Below are 19,965 nucleotides of genomic sequence, written 5' to 3'. Positions count from 1 at the left end.
TTGTTGCTTCTGACGGGCGCGATCAGCTGTCGGCCCACCATTTCAGCTCGCAGCCCCAGGGGGGGGGTGCGAGTAGAAAAGGGCAAGTAGTTACCTGTTTGGGCACCTAGACGACACTTTTCGCGATCACGCATAGCACGTTTTACGCGGCTAAACCCGACCACTATGGACGCGATCAGCGCGAAAATCTGCAAAAATTGAATAGTGCCCCGCGATCTCTCGTCACTTAGATCGGGCGCGCTTTAACAATAATCACCCAATAAAAGAATTGTACCATTTTTAGATGGAATCGAAACTTGTTTACAGAGACATATTACTGTGAAACTCTGAAATGTCTGCAAGATGATTTTATGTGTATAAAATACCTAATTAGGTAATCTAAATGTGTGCATCTGGATGTTAGTACATTAATCCTTGATCTTTATCAGTATGAGCAGATGAGTTGTCTGCTTGATTTCCATTTAAAAATGGAACCTGTCACCTACAGTACTGCTAAATGCCATTTACAGGTAGTGCCTTGTTTGCAAGTGTGGGTAAAAACGAAAACCAGAAACCCACAGCACAAGAGAATAGCAGTGATTTTTGCTGCCTCAATTTGTACTTTAGAACATTAAGGGGAATTACATTTTTTGCAAGGCCGCAGCTCCCATCTTAAGTGACCAGGAGCAATTTTTTTTTTGGGGACCCATCACATCTCTAATTTCTGCTGGCACACTCATAAGGTATGAGCAGAAATCCTTCTAAAGTAGGGAGCTTTAACTGCTGTTTGGGCGCCTTAACTGCATGCGCCCAGCAGTAGTTTGCATAAGAAAAGCCACTTTATGAGAATGTGACACTCACGACCAGCATGGGTTAGGCGCTCGAACAATTGAATAGTTCCAGTCTAAAGTGAGAACAATTAAATTCCCCCCATTGCATCAGTATAGGGGTAAAAAAAAAAAAAAACTTCCTTTACATCCAGTATATCTCCAGGGTTAATTAACCAACTTTAGGCTTAATGCAGAGGTGTTAGTGTTCACGCTAGGCTGTTTCAGCGGGATGCTGCACTCTGCCCAAATTGAAGTTGCTGAAATGAACCCTGCCCTTATGGTGGCGCCCCACTGAAACATCAGTCCCCACCCTCAGACCGCAGAGTCCCACGGGAGAGAAAGTTCTGGTGAAGCCATGACCGGCGAGTGAAGTTTCTTTGTAAATGCACTGTTACTTGTGTTTGCATGATTAAAAAGCATCCTGGAGGTCTACAGAAAGCCATCACTAGTAATATTAGTGTTCACTCTAGGTCCGGCAGCAGGCAGGGCATCAAACGTAGAGATAGGGCACTTCTGCGCGCGCCGATAGCGTGCGTCCGAAAAGGCGGCGTGCCCAAAGAAAAGAGGAGTGTCTTTATGACGCATCCCCTTTTCGTCACACCTGGGAGCGTGCCTGGCACTTACGGACATGCCGGGCAGCCCCCAAGTGCTGAGGTCACTGAGTGGACCGGCGAGCCGGCGTTTGTTGCGGGGGGGTAGGGGTTCGGTTAGGTTTAGGGCTCCCGGGGGGGACTTAGGGTTAGGCCAAATGGTCATCAAGCAATGCAATGTAGCGGTTACCTAGTGATCCCTCCAGCCTAGGTGCATGGCGCTCTCTGAAAAGGGGGCATGGTCGACCAGGGAGGGGGCCTTGTGGCACGCCTCCAATTCATCACATTTGGGGGCATGCCAGAGGTGCTGGGCTTTCCCAAGCTCTCCCCTCACTGTGAATAGATGCCGTGCGTATGCTCACGGCATCTATTCACTCGGCTGCAATCAGTAACTGCAACATGCGGCCCGCGGGTGGGGATGGCACAGAGCAGGCTAAAGAAGCCTCCAATCGCTTCAGAGGCCAGTGTTCCCAGTGATGCACTGCGGGTGACATCATGACGTCACCCGCGACGTGAGGAGCCTGCCCTGCACGCCTGTTTGATCTAGTTCGATCCAGTCAGCGCAAGGCAGCGGGAGCGGCCAGCAAGTAAAGGTAAGTGTTGGGCTGGGGCCAGGACCAGTCTGGGAGCACTATTTAAGTCTGGGGGCACTGCATAAGGGACACTACTAAACCTGGGGGCAACGTATAAGGGGCCAGCCTGGGGAGACTGCATAAGGGACACTATTAAACCTGGGGGCACTGCGTAAGGGGCCAGCCTGGGGGCACTACTTCAGCCAGGGGGCAATGCATAAGGGCAAAGAAACTACAGGGGGCAATGCATAAAGGGGAAAACTACAGGGGGCACTGTATAAAGGGCACAATTACAGGGGGCACTGTATAATGGGAACTTTTGACTGAGAGCCAGTGGGGGAGCAGCCCGAGACCTGTCGGGCTGGATTGGTAAGGGAGATACCCCTTTTCTCGGTGCACGCATAATTGCGAAGGTCGCCACCCGTCTACTTTTGGATGCCACCTGGCTGGAAAAAAATTCTGGGGAGAACACTGTACATGAATACACCCCACACCATTATGGAACCACCACCAGCCTGTACGGAGCCTTATTTACAACTGGGGTCCATGGCCTCATAAGGTCTGCGCCACACCCGAACCCTGCCATCAGCCTGTAACAACAACTGGTCCACGTCACATGTTGCCAGTCCTCCAGGGTCCATTTAGCGACATCACAAGCCCAGGTGAGGTTCGGTGTCGTAGTATTAACAGGTGCACTCTGGTTGGTTTTATGCTCCCATATCCCATGGAAGCAAAAGAACGCTGCACTGATCTCCGAGATATGCGTTTGGTACCTCCTGCATTGAATGTGGATGTGATTTGAGCCAGTGTCGCTTGACTTGCCACGGACAATTCTGGCCACGATCATTAAGCACCCATGGTTGACCACTGCACTGTCCCTGGTACATACATGACATCGTAGATCGAGGCATGTAGAATGTCCGCACAACTTTAGAAATGGAATGTCCCATCAGTCGGGCACCCACTATCATGTCCCATTCGAAGTCCGATAATTCACATCGCCTTGCCAAAAGCAGCCTAGCTGGTGTTCAAACTGACTCACGAGATGTCAGATTACAACTGATGCAGGTATGGGCATTTCTAAGACGTTACAGTACCATTACCTTTAGTGTTCAGTATAAGTCCGGCGCTGGACCTAGAGAGAGCACATCTGTGCGCACAGAAAGGTGGTGTGGCCAAGGAAAGGGGGCGTGTCTTTAAGACGTGTCTCCTTTTCGTCAATCTTGGGGGCGTGCCTGGCACTTACGAACATACCGGGCTGCCCCCAAGTGCTGCTGTCCGTGTGAATGGATGCTGGGCACATGCACCTGGCATTCATTCACCGGCGGTGACCGCTACACCGCACTTTTCCCCACCCGCGGGACACTGACAGCACCCGCAGGCTGTTTCAGCGAGGTGCCGTGCAGGAGGGCAGGGTGCTTTTTGTCTTTTAGAAATAGGGCAGGGCTCGGCGCCCCGCTAAAACAGCCTAGCGGGAACACTAACCTTTACATACTGCTATCCCAATTACTTTCAGCACTTCAGTATATTAATTTAGCCACAAAGATCCTAGCGAAACTAGTTTGACGACTGCTACGGTTTTGTACTCTACATATAAGTTGTGGTGAGCTACAGCTTTACAAGCAGAGGAAAAAAAAAAAAAAACACATTCATCAAGCATTGTGACTGTGGTAAATCAACTTGTGCAGAATGAGTTAAAATTGGTATAATTTCCTATCAATACATAGATTAGTAGTTAAAATGGGATTTTGGTACCTACCGGTAAATCCTTTTCTCTAATTCCACAGGGGACACTGGAGGTGCTTACGCTGGGGGTATAGAGGCGTGGATAGCTGGAGCCGGCACTTTAAATAATTTAGAAGTGTGAAGCTCCTCCCCCTCTATGCCCCATCAGCCCTCAGTTTAGAAAATGAAGACAGAGGAGATGGAGAACAAGCGGAGTAAAAAGGAGAGAAGAACACACAATAACTGAATCATACAACATACGGAACAAGCCCAACAGGCAGGCTAAGAGCGCTGAGGTGGGCGTCCAGTGTCCCCTGTGGAATCAGAGAAAAGGATTTGCCGGTAGGTACCAAAATCCCATTTTCTCTTTCATCCACTAGAGGACACGGGTGGAGCTTACGCTGGGGACGTCCCAAATTTTTCCCCACGGGCGGGAGCGCTCTGTAGCGCCTGCAGAACAACGCAGACAAAACGGGATGCCGAAGTAGCAAACGTATCAAATTTGTAAAATCTGACAAACGTGTGAACTGAAAACCAAGTGGCCACACGGCACAATTGTGACATGGAGGCTCCTCTACCGGCCGCCCATGACGCACCCACAGAACGTGTGGAATGAGCCGAAATGGACGAAAGAGGCAGACGGTCAGCACGAAAATAAGCCTGATGAATAGTCAGCCGGATCCAACCTGCCAAAGTCTGCTTAGACGCTGGCCATCCCCTCCGAACAGCATCATTGAGGACAAAAGGCAACCCAGACTTACGGATGGACGCTGTCCTGGCAATATAGATGCGGAGAGCCCAAACCACATGCAAGGTAGAAGAACCTAGAAGATTGTGTCAGAGTCCTCCACCAACGATGGTACCACAATAGGCTGATGGATATGGAAAGCCGACACATCTTTGTGAAGGAAAGCGGCTACCGTACAGAGTTCCGCCCTATCAGCATGAAACACAAGGTAAGGTGGCTTATAGGACAGAGCACCCAATTCCGAAACTCTACAAGCCGAAGCGAGAGGCAGGAGGACGACCGTCTTCCCAGACAGGTACTTAAGATCAACCTCCTCCAAAAAGGTTCAAACATGGGCGACTGAAAAAACAGAAGCACTAAGTTTAGGTCCCAGGAAGCTATTGGAGGTACAAAAGGAGACTGCACGCGCAAGACCCCTTGAAGAAACGTCTGCACCTCAGGAATGAGGGCCAATTCCTTTGAAAGAAAATGGAAAGGGCAGAAAACCTGCACCTTTAAGGTTCCCAGACGAAGGCCAGAATCCAGACCCGTCTGAAGGAAAAACCGAAACCGGGACAATCGAAAAGTCCTAGACTAAAGACCCCGACTGGAACACCATGAGATATAAACACGCCAGATGCGATGATAATTCACAGCCGAAATCGGCTTCCTGGTGCATAGCATGGTGGGAATAACCGTGTCTGGGATTCCATTGCGTTTTAGGATATGTTTCAAGAGCCACCCCGTTAAACGCAGCTGCGCTAAGTTGGGGTGTATGAAAGGGCCCTGCTGTACAAGCTCCGGGCGCATTGAAAGGGGCCACGGATCATCTGACAATAGGAACCGAAGGTCCGAGAACCAACTTCTCCGAGGCCAGTTCAGAGCCACGAGAATTACAGAGGCTGACTCTTGTTTCATCCTTTTTAGAAGACGAGGAAGAAGCGGAATTGGAGGAAGAAAGGTAATCAAAGTCGTAGACCCACGGACTTGTCAGAGCATCTACTGCTTCTGCCTGCGGATCTTGAGTTCTTGACACGTATACTGGAAGCTGATGATTCAATCGTGACGCCATGAGGTCCACCTGAGGACATCCTGGTCAACGTATCAGCGTGTTGAACACGTCTGGATGAAGCTTCCATTCCCCGGGATGGATATCCTGTCGATTTAAGTAATCTGCTTCCCAGTTGTCCACACCAGGGATGAATAACACAGACAGGATTATTGGTTCTCGGCCCACCGGAGGATCAGAGTTACTTCTCGCATAGCCATGCGACTCAGAGTCCCTCCTTGGCGATTGATGTAAGCGAAGGCCGTTGTGTTGTCGGACTGAACTCTTACCGGACGAGCCTTTAGAAACTCTGTTGCCTTTATCAGAGCATTGTAAATCGCTCTGAGGTCCAACACCATTATGGGCCACTTCTGTTTTAGAAGGGACCATCGACCCTGAAAATGATAATCGAGGACTACTGCTCCCCATCCTCGAAGGCTGGCATCAGATGATCCAGTCCCACACTCCGAATCTTCTGCCCGCTAACAGATTGTGTCCACCAAAGAAGGGCCACTCTGGCAACCGGGCTCAGACGGATCTGTCGATGTAGAAGCAGATGGGACCCTGACCCCTGTGCTAACAGGTCCAACTGAAACACCCTGGAGTGGAACCGGCCGAACTGTAGTGCCTCGAAAGCAGCTACCATCATCCCCAAGAGACGCAGACAAAGAAGCATTGATACCTTCTTTGGTCTGAGGACCAGCTGAACTAACAACCGGATATCCCTGGCCTTGTCTGTTAGAAGAAAAATCCTCTGTGATTCTGTATCCAATATCATGCCCAGAAACAGAAGTTTCTGGAACGTATTGAGATTCGGCTTCTTGAAGTTGATTATCCAACCGTTTTGGATTAGAGTGTGATATGTCAGTAAGGCGTGATGTAAGAGAAGAGATACCGATGGAGCCTTGAGTAACAGGTCGTCCAAATAAGGAGTTATGTTCACTCCTGATGACCGAAGGAGGACGATCATGACTGACATGAGTCTGGTGAAGATGCAGGGAGCCGAGGATAACCCGAACGGCAATACCAGAAACTGATAATGATCTTTCAATATGACGAAGCGCAGAAAGGCCTGGTGTGGTTCCCAAATGGGAACAGGGAGATAGGCATCCTTGATATCCAGGATAGTAGGAACTCCCCTGGTTCCAAGCTCGCTATGACTAACTGCAGTCTCTCCATTTTTGAAACAACACATCTTCAGATACAGAATCAAGGACTTGAGGTTTAAGATGTGCCTGACCGAACCATCCGGTTGGGCACTACAAACAGGTTTGAGTAAAATCCCATACCTCGTTGATGCTCCAGACCTAACACATATGATACTATTAGAGACTGGATTACCTCCTGTAGAACCCTCTTGTCTGCAGGTACTGGCAGACTCATAGTGAAGAACTGAGGCGGAGGGGGGACCTCGAAGTCTATTTGGTACTCCAGGGAAATTAGTTTCCACGGTTCTAAAGAGGTCTGGTTCCGAACTTGTTGAAATTTCTGCAAGCGGGCTCCCACCGCAGGGGACCCCAGGTGGGACGGAAGACAGTCATGCCACCTGTTTCTCAGCTGGTTTAGGCTCCTTTCGACAAGCAACAGTGTGTGGTCGACCTCTACCTCTTCTTGCTTGCGTGGGAGCAGCTCTGGCTCTACCACAAGAGAAATGTGGCGCACGAATGAAATGAAGGTCCAGTGTAAGATCTTCTGGGAGCTGAAGCAGTAGACGGGAGGAAAGAAAAAGTACCCCCCCCCCCCATCCCCCCCGGGGTCAAATTTCTGGGCCAAAAAGCAAGTCACCAATGAATGGTGAACACTCCACCGCACGCTTGGATTCTGCATCTGCGCGCAACCAGAGGGCTCGGCGGGCTGTCCCTAGAGGCTTCTCCCAGGCAAACTGCAGACTCACGTATGTGTGCTAGTAGACGTAATTCTGCTCTGGAAGGACTTGGGTCCAAACCTGTATCAACTAGTCAGCCCGGCAAACCACAGCCCTGTTAACCCAGGCGGTAACAAGGGTAAGTCTATGTTGAGCTTCCACTGCAGTATAGTCTTTTAGTACAGTAGCTCCTGTACTAGAAGTGCTGTTTTCTTAGAGACGGGAGATTGACGCATCTACATGAAGAGACGTTTCCCACTTTTCCAACATGGACGATGGAAAATGATAGCTAGCCGGAAACAGACGTGGAATTTTGAACCGCTTATTCGGCTGTTTTTAGGTCACAGAAAGCTGCTGTGACAACGGAAAAACAGCCGGGTACATGAACTAATTCATACTCTGGGACGCAGGAATTATATCGTTAGGTAAATTGAGGATATAACTGACTGCCGAAATTAGAGATTCCACCCCGGGAGAGGTGGACTAACTCCCGTTAATGGTGTGAATTGGAGGGTACAGACACCACTGTACCCATAACCTGTACCACGGTGTCTAGAGATCTGTTTAACCCAGACACCCAGGGAGGAAATAGTAGATGCAGATATGCGTGTACTGATACCAATATTGAGACCTGCGTGCCTCAGCTAACTGTGACGTTAAGTCCGTCATAACTCCTACCATGTCAGCGGCCCATGGAGGTGAGTTAGTAACAGCCATAGATGGCTCCATTGTTATACAAGCGTCACATAATGTGGACCCAGCGGCATACGTGTTACACTTAGAACAGACAAACAACTTTTGAGAAGCCTTTGTTCTGCTTGACATTGATACACACAGTCACTCAGAAGGACACACTGAAAACATAAGGCTGGTCTGGGACACAGAGGAGGAGATACACCCCACTCCCCTCCCACAGATTAGACTCCCTGCACTTTCTCACAGCCTTCTGTACCAGGGATGTAGGGCTAATGGTTGTGCAGGAGTCCAGCCTTCTGTAGCCATGCAGCTGCACTCTGCCTTCAGGAGGGAGAGAATGCAGTCATTAAGTTTTGCAAAATATGGCAGGCACGCTGTTTGTAACAGCTCTGTGCCTGAGCAGTGTGATAGAGACTGCGCTGGGTAGCTCCGCCCCCCGTCCTTATAAAGTCTGTCTGCAGTCTAAAATGGCTGCCCCCGTCTAACGGAGGAGCTCATTGTGCAGGACAGACTCAGCGGAGTCTGGAGTGTTCAGCCCCGCAATGCACGCCCCCTCCGTTCCTCTGCAGCCCTTAGCGGCGAGCAGGGACTGATTTCAGCTTATCCGGCTGTCTCTTGTATGCCCCCGCCTGAAGCAGCGCAGCAGCGCTATGTACACACTGGGTGGCGAGCGGCAGGCGACGTGCGCCGGGGGTGCAGGTCGGAGTTCAGCACCGCAATGCACGCCCCTCCGTTCCTCTGCAGCCCTGAGCGGCGAGCAGGGACTGATTTCAGCTTATCCGACTGTCTCTTGTATGCCCCCGCCTGAAGCAGCGCTATGTACACACTGGGCGGCAGGCGGGCGGCAGGCGACGTGCGCCAGGGGGGTGCAGGTTGGAGCGGGGAATGCGCAGCAATACTCACTGCGCTCCCCGGAGGCTCTCAGCATGCAGCACACTTCTTCCTATTAGAGCTGTGGCGATAAGGAGCTGTCAGTGCTTTTGTAATAAGCGATGTGCACTCCTTCCTGTTCTACTAAGAACAGGGCGCCAGGTACCCGGACCCCACCTTTAGAGAGGTGGTGAAGGGTACCTAATAAAGTGTAAAAGATGTACAAAATAAATAAACCTCAATAAAAGAAAATAATAAACATATATGTGCTGCTGGATCACAGCAGATTGTGACCAGCTCCATGGGCACATTTTCTAAACTGAGGGATGATGGGGCATAGAGGGGGGAGGAGCTTCACACTTCTAAATTATTTAAAGTGCCGGCTCCAGCTATCCACGCCTCTATACCCTCAGCGTAAGCACCTCCAGTGTCCCCTAGTGGATGAAAGAGAAATACCAATAATTTAACAGGAGCACTAAATAATTGAACAGTGTCCTCCAAAAATATTGAGACTCTAGACCAGTTTTCTAATTGTATTCAAGTCAAAATTTATTTTTGTTTTTTACATGACACTGATTTGTTCCAATAACATCTTAAAAAATAAAATCTACTCTTTGCATGAGTATCTAATCCCCACCTTAATATTTTCTTGAGCTACCATTTGCAGCAGAAACTCATTTGGGGTAAATATATACTAGTTTTACCCTCTAATTTAGATCTATTCTTCCATGCAAATTTGTTCATACTAGCCAGATGATACATGTGCACCACCGCCATAATATGAGTGTTAGCGCTGAACATTGGCCAATAAACTGCTACATATACAATTTTTTTTTTTTTTACAAACTATCAATGTTCTTTTACATGACTCATCTACATAAAAAGCGAGAAAGTGTGTGTGTTTGTCCTTTATACACAACCGGTTTTGTACCTAGCTCCACCAAATTTTCCATTGTAGTGTAGTTTGACCAGGATTAGGTTTTTGCCTAGGTTTAAAAATTCATCAGGGCCACACATGGTCACACAATCCCATAAAACCGGGACACAAATTACACAGGTTCTGGGGCTGGCTACATACACACACTGTTACACTCATCTCTTCCAAAGTGATGTGTTATATCACTTTTCCAACAGCCGCATACATGAAATACGGAGTTAGTCAGGCCTCTGTGTTTGCATGATAAACTTTGACATTAAACAAAGTGTGCATTATTAGCATTTCACTGTTTCATCTTACAGCAGCCTTCCTAGGGGGTCTTAGCAGAGTGCCTGGCAGGCTTATGAGCACTCAGTACATTCAAACAGCATAATCAATCCACAATCTTTGATCCCGGCAAAGCTTACCATACAAAATTACAAACAGCAGGGGAAACTGATCACAGCCACAGAGTGCCGCTGCGGGCGGGCTCTCTCCTGTCCGGGAAAGGGACCTCAGTCGCAGCTGTGGACAATGTAAAATACTGAAGGCTGCAGATGTACTTCAGGGTCCAGCCTTCAAGACTGTCAACGCCTGGTATCCCAGCTAGTTCTGAATAATGGTTTCTTTTCTGACTCCCTCCCATAAAGGCAAGTGTTATGCTGAGAACTTCATATGGTTGACAGGTGCACCAATAACCTAAACCACCATATAATGAATCTATATACATTATGAATACCAGCAAAGGGTGTTATTATAGATATTTCTTTTCAGCTTAATATGCCAAAGACCTGTGCAAACTCCAGATTATGTTGGATCCGGGCCGGTCCAAAAAGGTCGGGACAGAGTAAATCCTTCCCCTCTCGGCGCCCCTGCTTATTGGGCATTTATTTTCAGCTTAGCAGGTTTCCGAAAAAAAATACCCGATAACTGTGTGTTTTCGGGCAGGCGCCAGCGCTAACACATAGAGCACGATTCAATCCAATGCAAATTGAATAGCGCCAGGAAGGTGCTTCTGGAGCTATTTATTTCAGCGCGCTATGACGGAGAATGCTCATTCTCACACCTTAAACAGGGCGTTTAGTCGCGAGAACGGGCATTCTCCGACTTAACTGCCTGGCGCGATGCAGTTTCCGCTGCGCTAAGTGCAGAAAACAACATCGCGGCAGGAGTTGTCTGACTTTTGCTCGGACCCCAGGACGGGTGCGAGAAGAAATCCTTAGTCGGGCTTAACAGCATGCTCATTCTCGGCGCTAATCAATTAGTGTTAAATTTAATCGAGCCCGAAGGATCTCTGAACTTCACGGATCCTATGTGTATTCGCCCAAAAACATTTTTTCGCGCGAATAAGACGGGATCCAATTGAATTGCTCAAAGGCATTTCAAGCATTAAAATTCAGTTTTATTCACAAAAGAAAAATATTGAGTTTAATATATATATATACCCCTTAAGGGTATATTTACTAAAGTGAGGGTTTTTAGAAAAGGAGATGTTGCCCATAGCAACCAGTCAGATTCTAGCCATTATCCTCTAAAAGGTGTTAATTAGGATATGATTAGTGGTTACAGGCAACATCACTTCAAAAAACCTGCACTTCAGTAAATATACCCCTAAGGATCACAAAGTTATGTTCTATTGATGGTCAATAGACGGCCCGGTGAGCCATTACCTGCAACCCAGAGCTTTTTGTCTCCACTTGGATGTATTCTTTGCTCTATGTCATTGGCTACTGAATTTCATATTTTGTACGCCCCTGATTTACACAAGGTTTTTGGTGTATGTGCCCACCTTAAAGCATTATAGGATTGGATGAAGAAACAAAAATCCAAGAGAATCACAGTTATGGCTTTAGTAAAATAACTCCCTTTAAAAACACAGCCCTCTTCTCAATTTCCATTTGATAATTAAGGTAATTGTTTCTTCTATTTTGCAATTTTAGACACAGCTTTAAAGAGTAACAGCACTACTGGACAATAGCATATAGACGACATTTATATCCTCCCACACTACAAAACTGTTTGGGGGGAATTCAAATAGCCACGGGACTTACCACAGAGTTTTAGTTCCCGAGGTAAAGTGCCCATACCTATTAAATTACTGACCACCTAAATGAATGCACTGTGTTAAGTTATGCTACACAAATATTAAATGAGATTTGATTGAGAAAAACACAGATGCTAAAGGTATTTACAAATACTACAGTGATATGTATATGTATCCCTAACTATATTATTAGCTGGACTCCTTACATCAATTACCAATGAACCAGTAGGTATCCCTTTGTGCCCATCTCAACCCATTTTTTGCCAGAACTTCAACACACTTCTGATGTTCTGGCAACAAAACGCGTAATAGGATGACGCGTCTCTGACACAAGATACATTGGGCTGTATTCAATTAGTTTCGCACCAGCAATACTTTTTCGCATGCCAGATTTTGCCTACACCGCGTATTTTAGCTGCAAAAACTTATCGTGCGCGCCCCCGCTATTTGCCGCATTCAATTCCAAAACATGCGAAAACGCAACCCAGGGAATGCAAACCAGGCGAAAAGTACTGTCAGAATTGGGGAAATCAGCCTAATAGCCCCTAAAGATGAACTAACATTGGGGATCAATGTACATGCCCCCGGAATAGCCCTAATAAAGCAATTTGGGGTACTTAAGGCGTGTCAATTTCTTCTAATTCGCATCTTTGTTCTAGTGGTGAAGAATAGCATGAAGCAAATTAAATAGTCCTGTCAAATTTGGGGTACTTGAAAATGGGTGCAAGCATGGTTTAAAGTCGCTAAAGTTTAAAAAAAAAATAAAAAAAAATGCACCTGCAGCAAGCAGCTGCAATCCAAAAAACACCTCACCCATACTTGCAGACCCCCTAAAAGTCTATTGCTAGTTTTTAAGTTTTTACCCTCACTTTGCCCTTTCTCGTCCCCTTTTTCTAAGTCTTTTATTGGGGTGTTCCTCTATTTTTTAAAGGGTGTTTTTGACACAGTTATCCTTTGGGGGGGTGTTGTCCCAAGGGTGCAGAGTGGTTTCCCCACCTTTGCAACCCAAAATAGCATTTTTGCACTTTTTTCGACACCTATTCATAGGCGAATCTTTTTCGCCTTTTTTGCATACGCAAAGTTTGCAATTGAATACGGAGATAAGTTTCCGCCTGGCGAAAGGTTGCAATCGGCAATACTTTTTCGCGGATTACGAATTTTCGTTGCTAAATGAATACGGCCCTTTGTTGGGATTCTATTAGAAGGTGATATATCTCCCGACATGAGTACCCAGAGCTAACAAATGTCTGCGCTGTAATTCCGAGATTAGCGTATTTATGCTCGTACCCTCCTGAGGTGTGAGCAGAAATCTGCGCTAATTAGTGCCTTGGAGCAAGCCGTGGTGTTACCACATGTGGTAACATTGCGTCCAGCACTTAAGTCAAAAAATGCAGTTTACTGAAAATAAATCTGGACTAGGTCCTCAAGAAAAACATATGAAACTCAAACTATGGGGTGGGGAGGGATTCAATTCAGCGCGAGTTTGCTAAGGTCCCGGGATGACTGTGCAAAGCTATTTAATTGGCGTGCTGTAGCTTCACAATTAGCAGATTTATGCTAGCACCCTCCTAAGGTGCGATGAGAAATCAGTGCTAACTAGTGCCTCAGGGCAGCATTGCATGAGATAACAGAATTGCGTCAGGTACTCATCCCAGGATCTTAAACTTGCACTGAATTTAACCTCCTATTATTGTTCAACACACGCATTTTTTTTTTTTTCATTAACAAATTAAAGTTTTCACACAAACGTCTTTCAGGATTGCATTTAACAAAGGCTATTTATTACTAGTGTTCCCGCTAGGCTGTTTCGGTGGGGTGCCTGAAACAGCCTGCCTCAGTTGTCACCAACCCACAGACCGAGGTATCCTGCGAGTGGGAAAAGTTGCAACTTAGCGCTCACAGCTGGTGAATAGATGTCGTGTGCATGCGCACAGCACCTACAGTGCCTTGCAAAAGTATTTACACACCCTTGGCTTTTACCTTTTTTTTTGGTACATTACAACCTGCAATTATTTTTTTTTTTTCTATATCTGAATTTTCTGTGATGATCTGCACAAAATAGGTAGATAGATATATATATATTCTTTATAAATAAAATTCTGAAAATTGTCATGTGCATATGTAATCGCCCCCTTTGCTATGAAGCCCCTCAAAAGTTCTGGTGCAACCAATTACCTTCAGAAGTCACATAATTAGTGAAATGAAGTCCACCTGTGTGAAATCTAAGTGTCACATGATCTGTCAGTATAAACACACCTTTTCTGAAAGGCCCCAGAGGCTGCAACACCACTAAACAAGAGGCATCACACCATGAAGACCAAGGAGCTCTCCAAACAAGTCAGGGACAAAAAGTTGTTGAGAAGTACAATTCTGGGTTGGGTTATGAAAAAAATATCCAAATCTTTGATGATCCCTTGGAGCACCATCAAATGGAAAGAACATGGTACCACAACAAACCTGCCAAGAGAGGGCCGCCCACCAAAACTCACAGACCAGGCAAGGAAGACATTAATCAGAGAGGCAGCACAGAGACCAAAGGTAACCCTGAAGTAGCTGCAGAGTTCCACAGCAGAGACTGGTGTATCTGTGCATGTGACCACAATAAGCCATACACTCCATAGAGCTGGGGTTTATGGAAGAGTGGCCAGAAAAAAGACATTACTTATGCTGTTCATACACTCTACAATTATCTGTCTGGTGGGAAGGAAAATCTTGTCCGTTTTCTAGTGTTTGGGAGCAAATTTCTATTGTTATTTGCTACCATACATTACCAGATTTTCAGTCCAACCAGCCAGATTGGACAGATAACTGCATAGCATATGCCCAGCATTAGTGATAAAAATAAGAAGACACGATTTGAGTGTGCCAAAAGGCATGTGGGAGACTCCCCAAATGTATGGAGGAAGGTGCTCTGGTCAGATGAGATTAAAATTGAACTTTGCGGCCACCAAGGAAAACGCTATGTCTGGCGCAAACCCAACACATCCCATCACCCCAAGAAGACCATCCCCACAGTGAAACATGGTGGTGGCAGCATCATGCTGTGGGGATGTTTTTCAGCAGCAGGGACTGGGAAACTGATTCGAGTCAAGGGAAAGATGGATGGTGCTAAAGACAGGGATATTCTTGAGCAAAACCTGTTTCAGCCTGTGATTTGAGACTGGGACGGAGGTTCACCTTCCAGCAGGACAATGACCAAAAGCATACTGCTAAAGCAACACTCGAGTGGTTTAAGGGGAAACATTTAAAATGTGTTGGAATGGCCTAGTCAAAGCCCAGATCTCAATCCAATTGAGAATCTGTGGTCCGACTTGAGGATTGCTGTTCACAAGCGGAAACCATCCAACATGAAGGAGCTGGAGCAGTTTTGCCTTGAGGAATGGGCAAAAATCCCAGGGGCAAGATATGGCAAGCTCATAGAGACTCATCCAAAGCGACTTGCAGCTGTAATTGCCGCAAACGGTGGCTCGACAAAGTACTGAAGCTAGGGGGGTGAATAGTTATGCACGCTTAAATTTTCTGCTATGCTGTCCTAATATAAAAAAAAAAAAAAAAAAACAACTTCACAGTTGTAGGCACGTTCTGTGAATGAAATGATGCACACCTTCAAACAATCCATTTTAAGTCCAGGTTGTGAGGCAACAAAACATGAAATATGCAAAGGGGCGTGAATACTTTTGCAAGGCATTGTATTTAGAATGAGGGGAGAGCTTGGGGGTCTCCGTAAAACCTCAGTACTGTGAGATAGTAACGCTAACTTTTACACTATCCGTGCTGCCACAGTCCTCTTTAGGGGGTTATTCAATTGTTTGGCTTGGTACTAATGAGCCACAAACTACAGGCAGCCCAGCTCCAGCAATATCGTCGGGCTCCTGTGTAATCCAGCACTAAGTGTCCACTGGGGTCTTTTGTAAACACCTTGTGTTATCCTGAGCGCTCGCTGCTCTTAATTAAGTCCGTATTCGGCACAACACTCCAGTGTCTTTAGCGGAGATCCAAAAGTGCTGTAAACAGGGGGCCCTCTGACCGGTTTCGCCCCAACATATAGGGCTTTATCAAAGCTTTATTAAGGAAGCACAGCGAGCGCTCAGGATAACACAACGTGTTTACAAAAGACCCCGGTGGACACAGTGCTGGATCAGAGCTGGATTACACAGGAGCCCAACGATATTGCTGGAGCAGGGCTGCTTGAGACAGGCTCTCTCTCAGAGCAACCCCGTGGTTCAGGTACACCAAGTGTGGCTATAGCTTGCGACATCAAGAGCTTTATACAACAAATACTTACGTCTTTTGCATAATTGGAACTGTTTATGCATGTGTGATTTCCACAGAACTTTCTGCAAGGGATATTTTCCACATATAAATATGCAAGTGGAGCACCACTTAATTATCAGCAATATCTAAATGTTCCATCAGCTGTTTTTTTTTTTTTCCCGGGACTGTTTTTATTCAATAAAAGTACAGATATCGTTGTATCCATATTGTGATCTTAGTAATATAAATACTTCTAAAGATATTTAAGTGTATTGTGATATATGTATATTTTAACTTGTAATTTGTGATTAAATTAATGTTATTGGGAAACCTGACTGCTATCTTAATTTTCTGCCATCTCACAACTGGGCTCTATAAACAAGCGCAGTCCCATCTGCAGTTTGTGGTTTATCTTCTTTTGGGTGTACACACATCCTGATATTGTGGACTAGCAGCTGGTATGTTAATTACAGAATTTATTCTGTGGATATAGCTAAATAATAGAACAAATATAGAATTTAATAAAACTAGATTAGCGCAGAAGTCAATTGTTTTCTGTATTTAGGTGCTACTAATGAACGCCTGATGGAGCAATTCAATTGTTGCTGCGTTCATGCGCAAATGCTGCCAATGCACAGATTTCGGTTTGCACTCTTCTGAGGTGGTTAGCAGAAATCTGCGAAAAAGGTCCTTGTTTTGGGCACTCAAACTGCTGCTGGACAGGACTTTAAATGGGTTTAGCTGCCTAAAACCGCTAAACCCGGTGTATATATATGAACAAAAAGGCATGATCACCCAAAACAAATGAATATTGCACCACAATACCCCTCATTTTAGATAGGAGACTGGTGCGAAAAAAACATTTGATTCACCCCTTATGAATAATCATTTAATAAGTACAACCTATAAATGTCAAGAAGTGACATTTTATAGCTACACATAGTAGTGACAAGGTGCAAAAAAAACAACACCTACTGTATCTAAAATTGCAATTTTTTTAATCTTATGGAGCATACACACGGTCAGATTTGTCAGATGAACGATTGAACGATTAAACGATTTGAACGATTTTTGACTGCATTAAAATGAATGGAATCGTCCAAGTCTGACTGCAAACACATCAGATGTCAGAAATCGTTATCTGACCATCGGGAACGCGCATCGTTGATCGACCATCGTTCAGGCATGTCAGATATGAACGATTTTCCTTCAGATATGAACGACTGAACGATTTTTAAATCGTTATCGTTCATATCTGAAGGAAAAATCTGATCGTGTGTATGCACCATTACAGTAGAGGCACAAGTTCAAAAAATAACTATATCTCTAATAAAATTCACAGCAATAATTTGTGCATTGCAGGTTTATCACACCAGCCCCAAAATTGTATAATTTAGATTTAAGTAATATAACATACAGTGTGTCAAGGAAAACACACTACATAAACACCATTAAAAACACGAAGGCATGTTTGACCTAATATAATTATAAATCACTGCCAATGTTTATGTAGTGCTAGCTTAAACCATTGAGGTTTAAGAACCTTCACATTTTTATAGGGCATACAAATTGTAACAAAAACTACAATAATTAACCATGTCCCTATACTTTAATCCCTTATTCCCAGATACTGGCATATCTAACCAATGTACACACTACACGATATGCTCCCTGAGCAATATCGTGTAGTGTTGTCCCCGGCAGGCTGTGCTCAATGTCGTTCATGACATTGAGCACAGCCGCTGAACGATATCATTAACGATATCGTTCAGCGCCGGGCTCTCTCCCCCATTCCCTGACATGCAGCAACCTGACGAGATCGTCAGGTTGGCCTGCATGTCAGCCCGATTAACGATAATGACGAACGACCCGCGGGAACGCGCGTCGTCGTTATCGTTCATCTTTTTGGGGTTAAAAATGGACGATAAAGTGGACTGCACGATACCGATATCGTTATCGTTCAGTCGTCCACTTTATCGCTCAGTGTGTACGCACCTTTACTTCAAGACTTATAATGAATACAAGGATTTCGTTATAACAGGCCTCCACCATAAGACAGGTACACACTAGACGACTTGCAAGCGATGTGATGTCGTCAACGATTTCCCCTGAACTCATGGGCAAACGATCTAGTGCGCCACACACTGAGCAATCAAAAGGTGGGTACACACTATACAGATATATCTGCAGATGATGGTTGTTCGTAAACACTGAACAACCATCATCTGTGCCTGCCTGCAGGTCCTTGCGACCAGGGGGCGTGTGCCACCGCCATCCTCGTGGCTGCCGCTGTGTGTGTACGACCTGCCGATGGACAGATATGTCTGCAGACATATCTGTCCATCGGCTGTGCAGTGCAGCCAATGAGATACGTCCGCGAACGCCGACGTTCACCGACATATCGTGGGTACACTGCTGACAGGCAGCAGATACATTGGCTGATCAATTGACCTGCCAAAGTATCTGTCAGTGTGTACCCAGCTTTACAAAAAAAAATATGCCTTGCATCATTTGGTGGTTACATCATTAATGTATCCGTATCACCTGTTCGTTCGGTAGTGCATACATACTGCACAATCTGGGGGGAATCATTAACGAGATTGACAAATCTTCTTGCATGTACAAAAGTTCTGAAGATGCGATGAATGATGCAGCGTACACACACTTGACTTGAACGATTTGTCACTCCAATGCGTCAGAATCAGCCAAATCACTCATAATATTGTCTAGAGTGTACAGGGACTTTAGTGTTACTGAGCAATATGAAAACTAATGAAAAAGTACACAGAGTGGACAATGCAGCAGTATGTACAGAGGGATCTATGTAGGGCAAACACTGAGAAACATCAGACATGGAAGGAAGCAGCTGCTCAGAAGTTTCCAATAAAATGCTACTTTCTGTGGCAGAGCTAGACGGGTGACAGGGTGAGACATGAGCCGCGGGGTATCACTGCACGCCGGGAGTATGGGGGGGGCAGCTGGCGGTAACACTGCGCCCCATGTAAGAGCCCCCTCCTCCCCCTCCTCACATGGGCGCGCAGGTGACACACGCCAGGGCCGCTCTCCCTCCCGGACACATCCCGGAAGCATGGGGCCTACCTGTCCGTCAAGCTGGCTCTGGGTCTGCCCCTGAGTCTGGGTCTGGCTGGGCAGAGTGAAGTCGGTGAACTCGAACTCCGAGCCCTGAGTGTCAGCTCCGAGCAGCTCGGCCTCCTCCGTGTCCAGGAAGGTGAGGGTCTGCGAGCTGGGCCCGTACGCCTCCACACTCATGATGCTCCGGCTGAGGGGCTGCTGCGCTGATACCGAGATCTTCCTAGTGACGGGACGAGAGGGAGAAGTCTCCGCTGCGGCCGCTCACACTCAACAGTCACCAACCGCGGGTAGAACGATCAACCGCTTCAGCACTCGGGCTCCCACCGTCGCAAATGACGTCACACGCTGCCGCGCAGGACCGAAGCACGCTTGCGCGGAAATGTGATGTAATCACGCAGGGTTCCTTAACCCGTTGCGCTGTGTACAGCCCAACAACACCGCGTTGCTACGGACGATGGGGTCCGCCTGCTGCAGCTGGGCAGCTGTCACGAAATACTGCCCCGGAAATGCGGAGACCCGAACTCGTCTATGTAGCGGTTAAAAATACCAGGCTGGCTGGATTCCTACAATGGCAGTCTTTGAGGTGGAGAGGTGACTGCTGGGGGCGATAGGACAGAGGTGACGTCAGTGACACGCCGGCGCCTAGCATGCTAGGCTGACCACTGAGTGAAGGCACGGTTACAGAGGAGGGACGTAGTGTGGCTGAGCGGAGGAGAGCGCTGCCTGTGTGTCATCGTCGTCACCCTCATCACTGACA

At 46.6% G+C, this 19,965-nt stretch overlaps 1 protein-coding gene across 1 annotated transcript in view; it reads right to left on the bottom strand.

Moving 5' to 3' along the window:
• Positions 1 to 19,587, bottom strand: part of UPF1 (UPF1 RNA helicase and ATPase) — a 150,782-nt gene extending 131,195 nt beyond the window's left edge. The window contains exon 1 of the mRNA XM_088468953.1: positions 19,215 to 19,587. Coding sequence (XP_088325079.1) covers positions 19,215 to 19,385 — 171 coding nt within the window. The 5' untranslated portion in view covers positions 19,386 to 19,587. The remainder of the gene's footprint in view (positions 1 to 19,214) is intronic.
• Between the last annotated feature and the right edge of the window lie 378 nt (positions 19,588 to 19,965).

This window comes from Taudactylus pleione, unplaced genomic scaffold (assembly GCF_031769625.1).
Source record: "Taudactylus pleione unplaced genomic scaffold, aTauple2 ptg000087l, whole genome shotgun sequence".
In the NCBI taxonomy this organism is placed as follows: domain Eukaryota; kingdom Metazoa; phylum Chordata; class Amphibia; order Anura; family Myobatrachidae; genus Taudactylus; species Taudactylus pleione.
The sequence above is the reverse complement of the archived record's forward strand: the minus strand, read 5'-3'. Positions and strand labels throughout refer to the sequence as shown.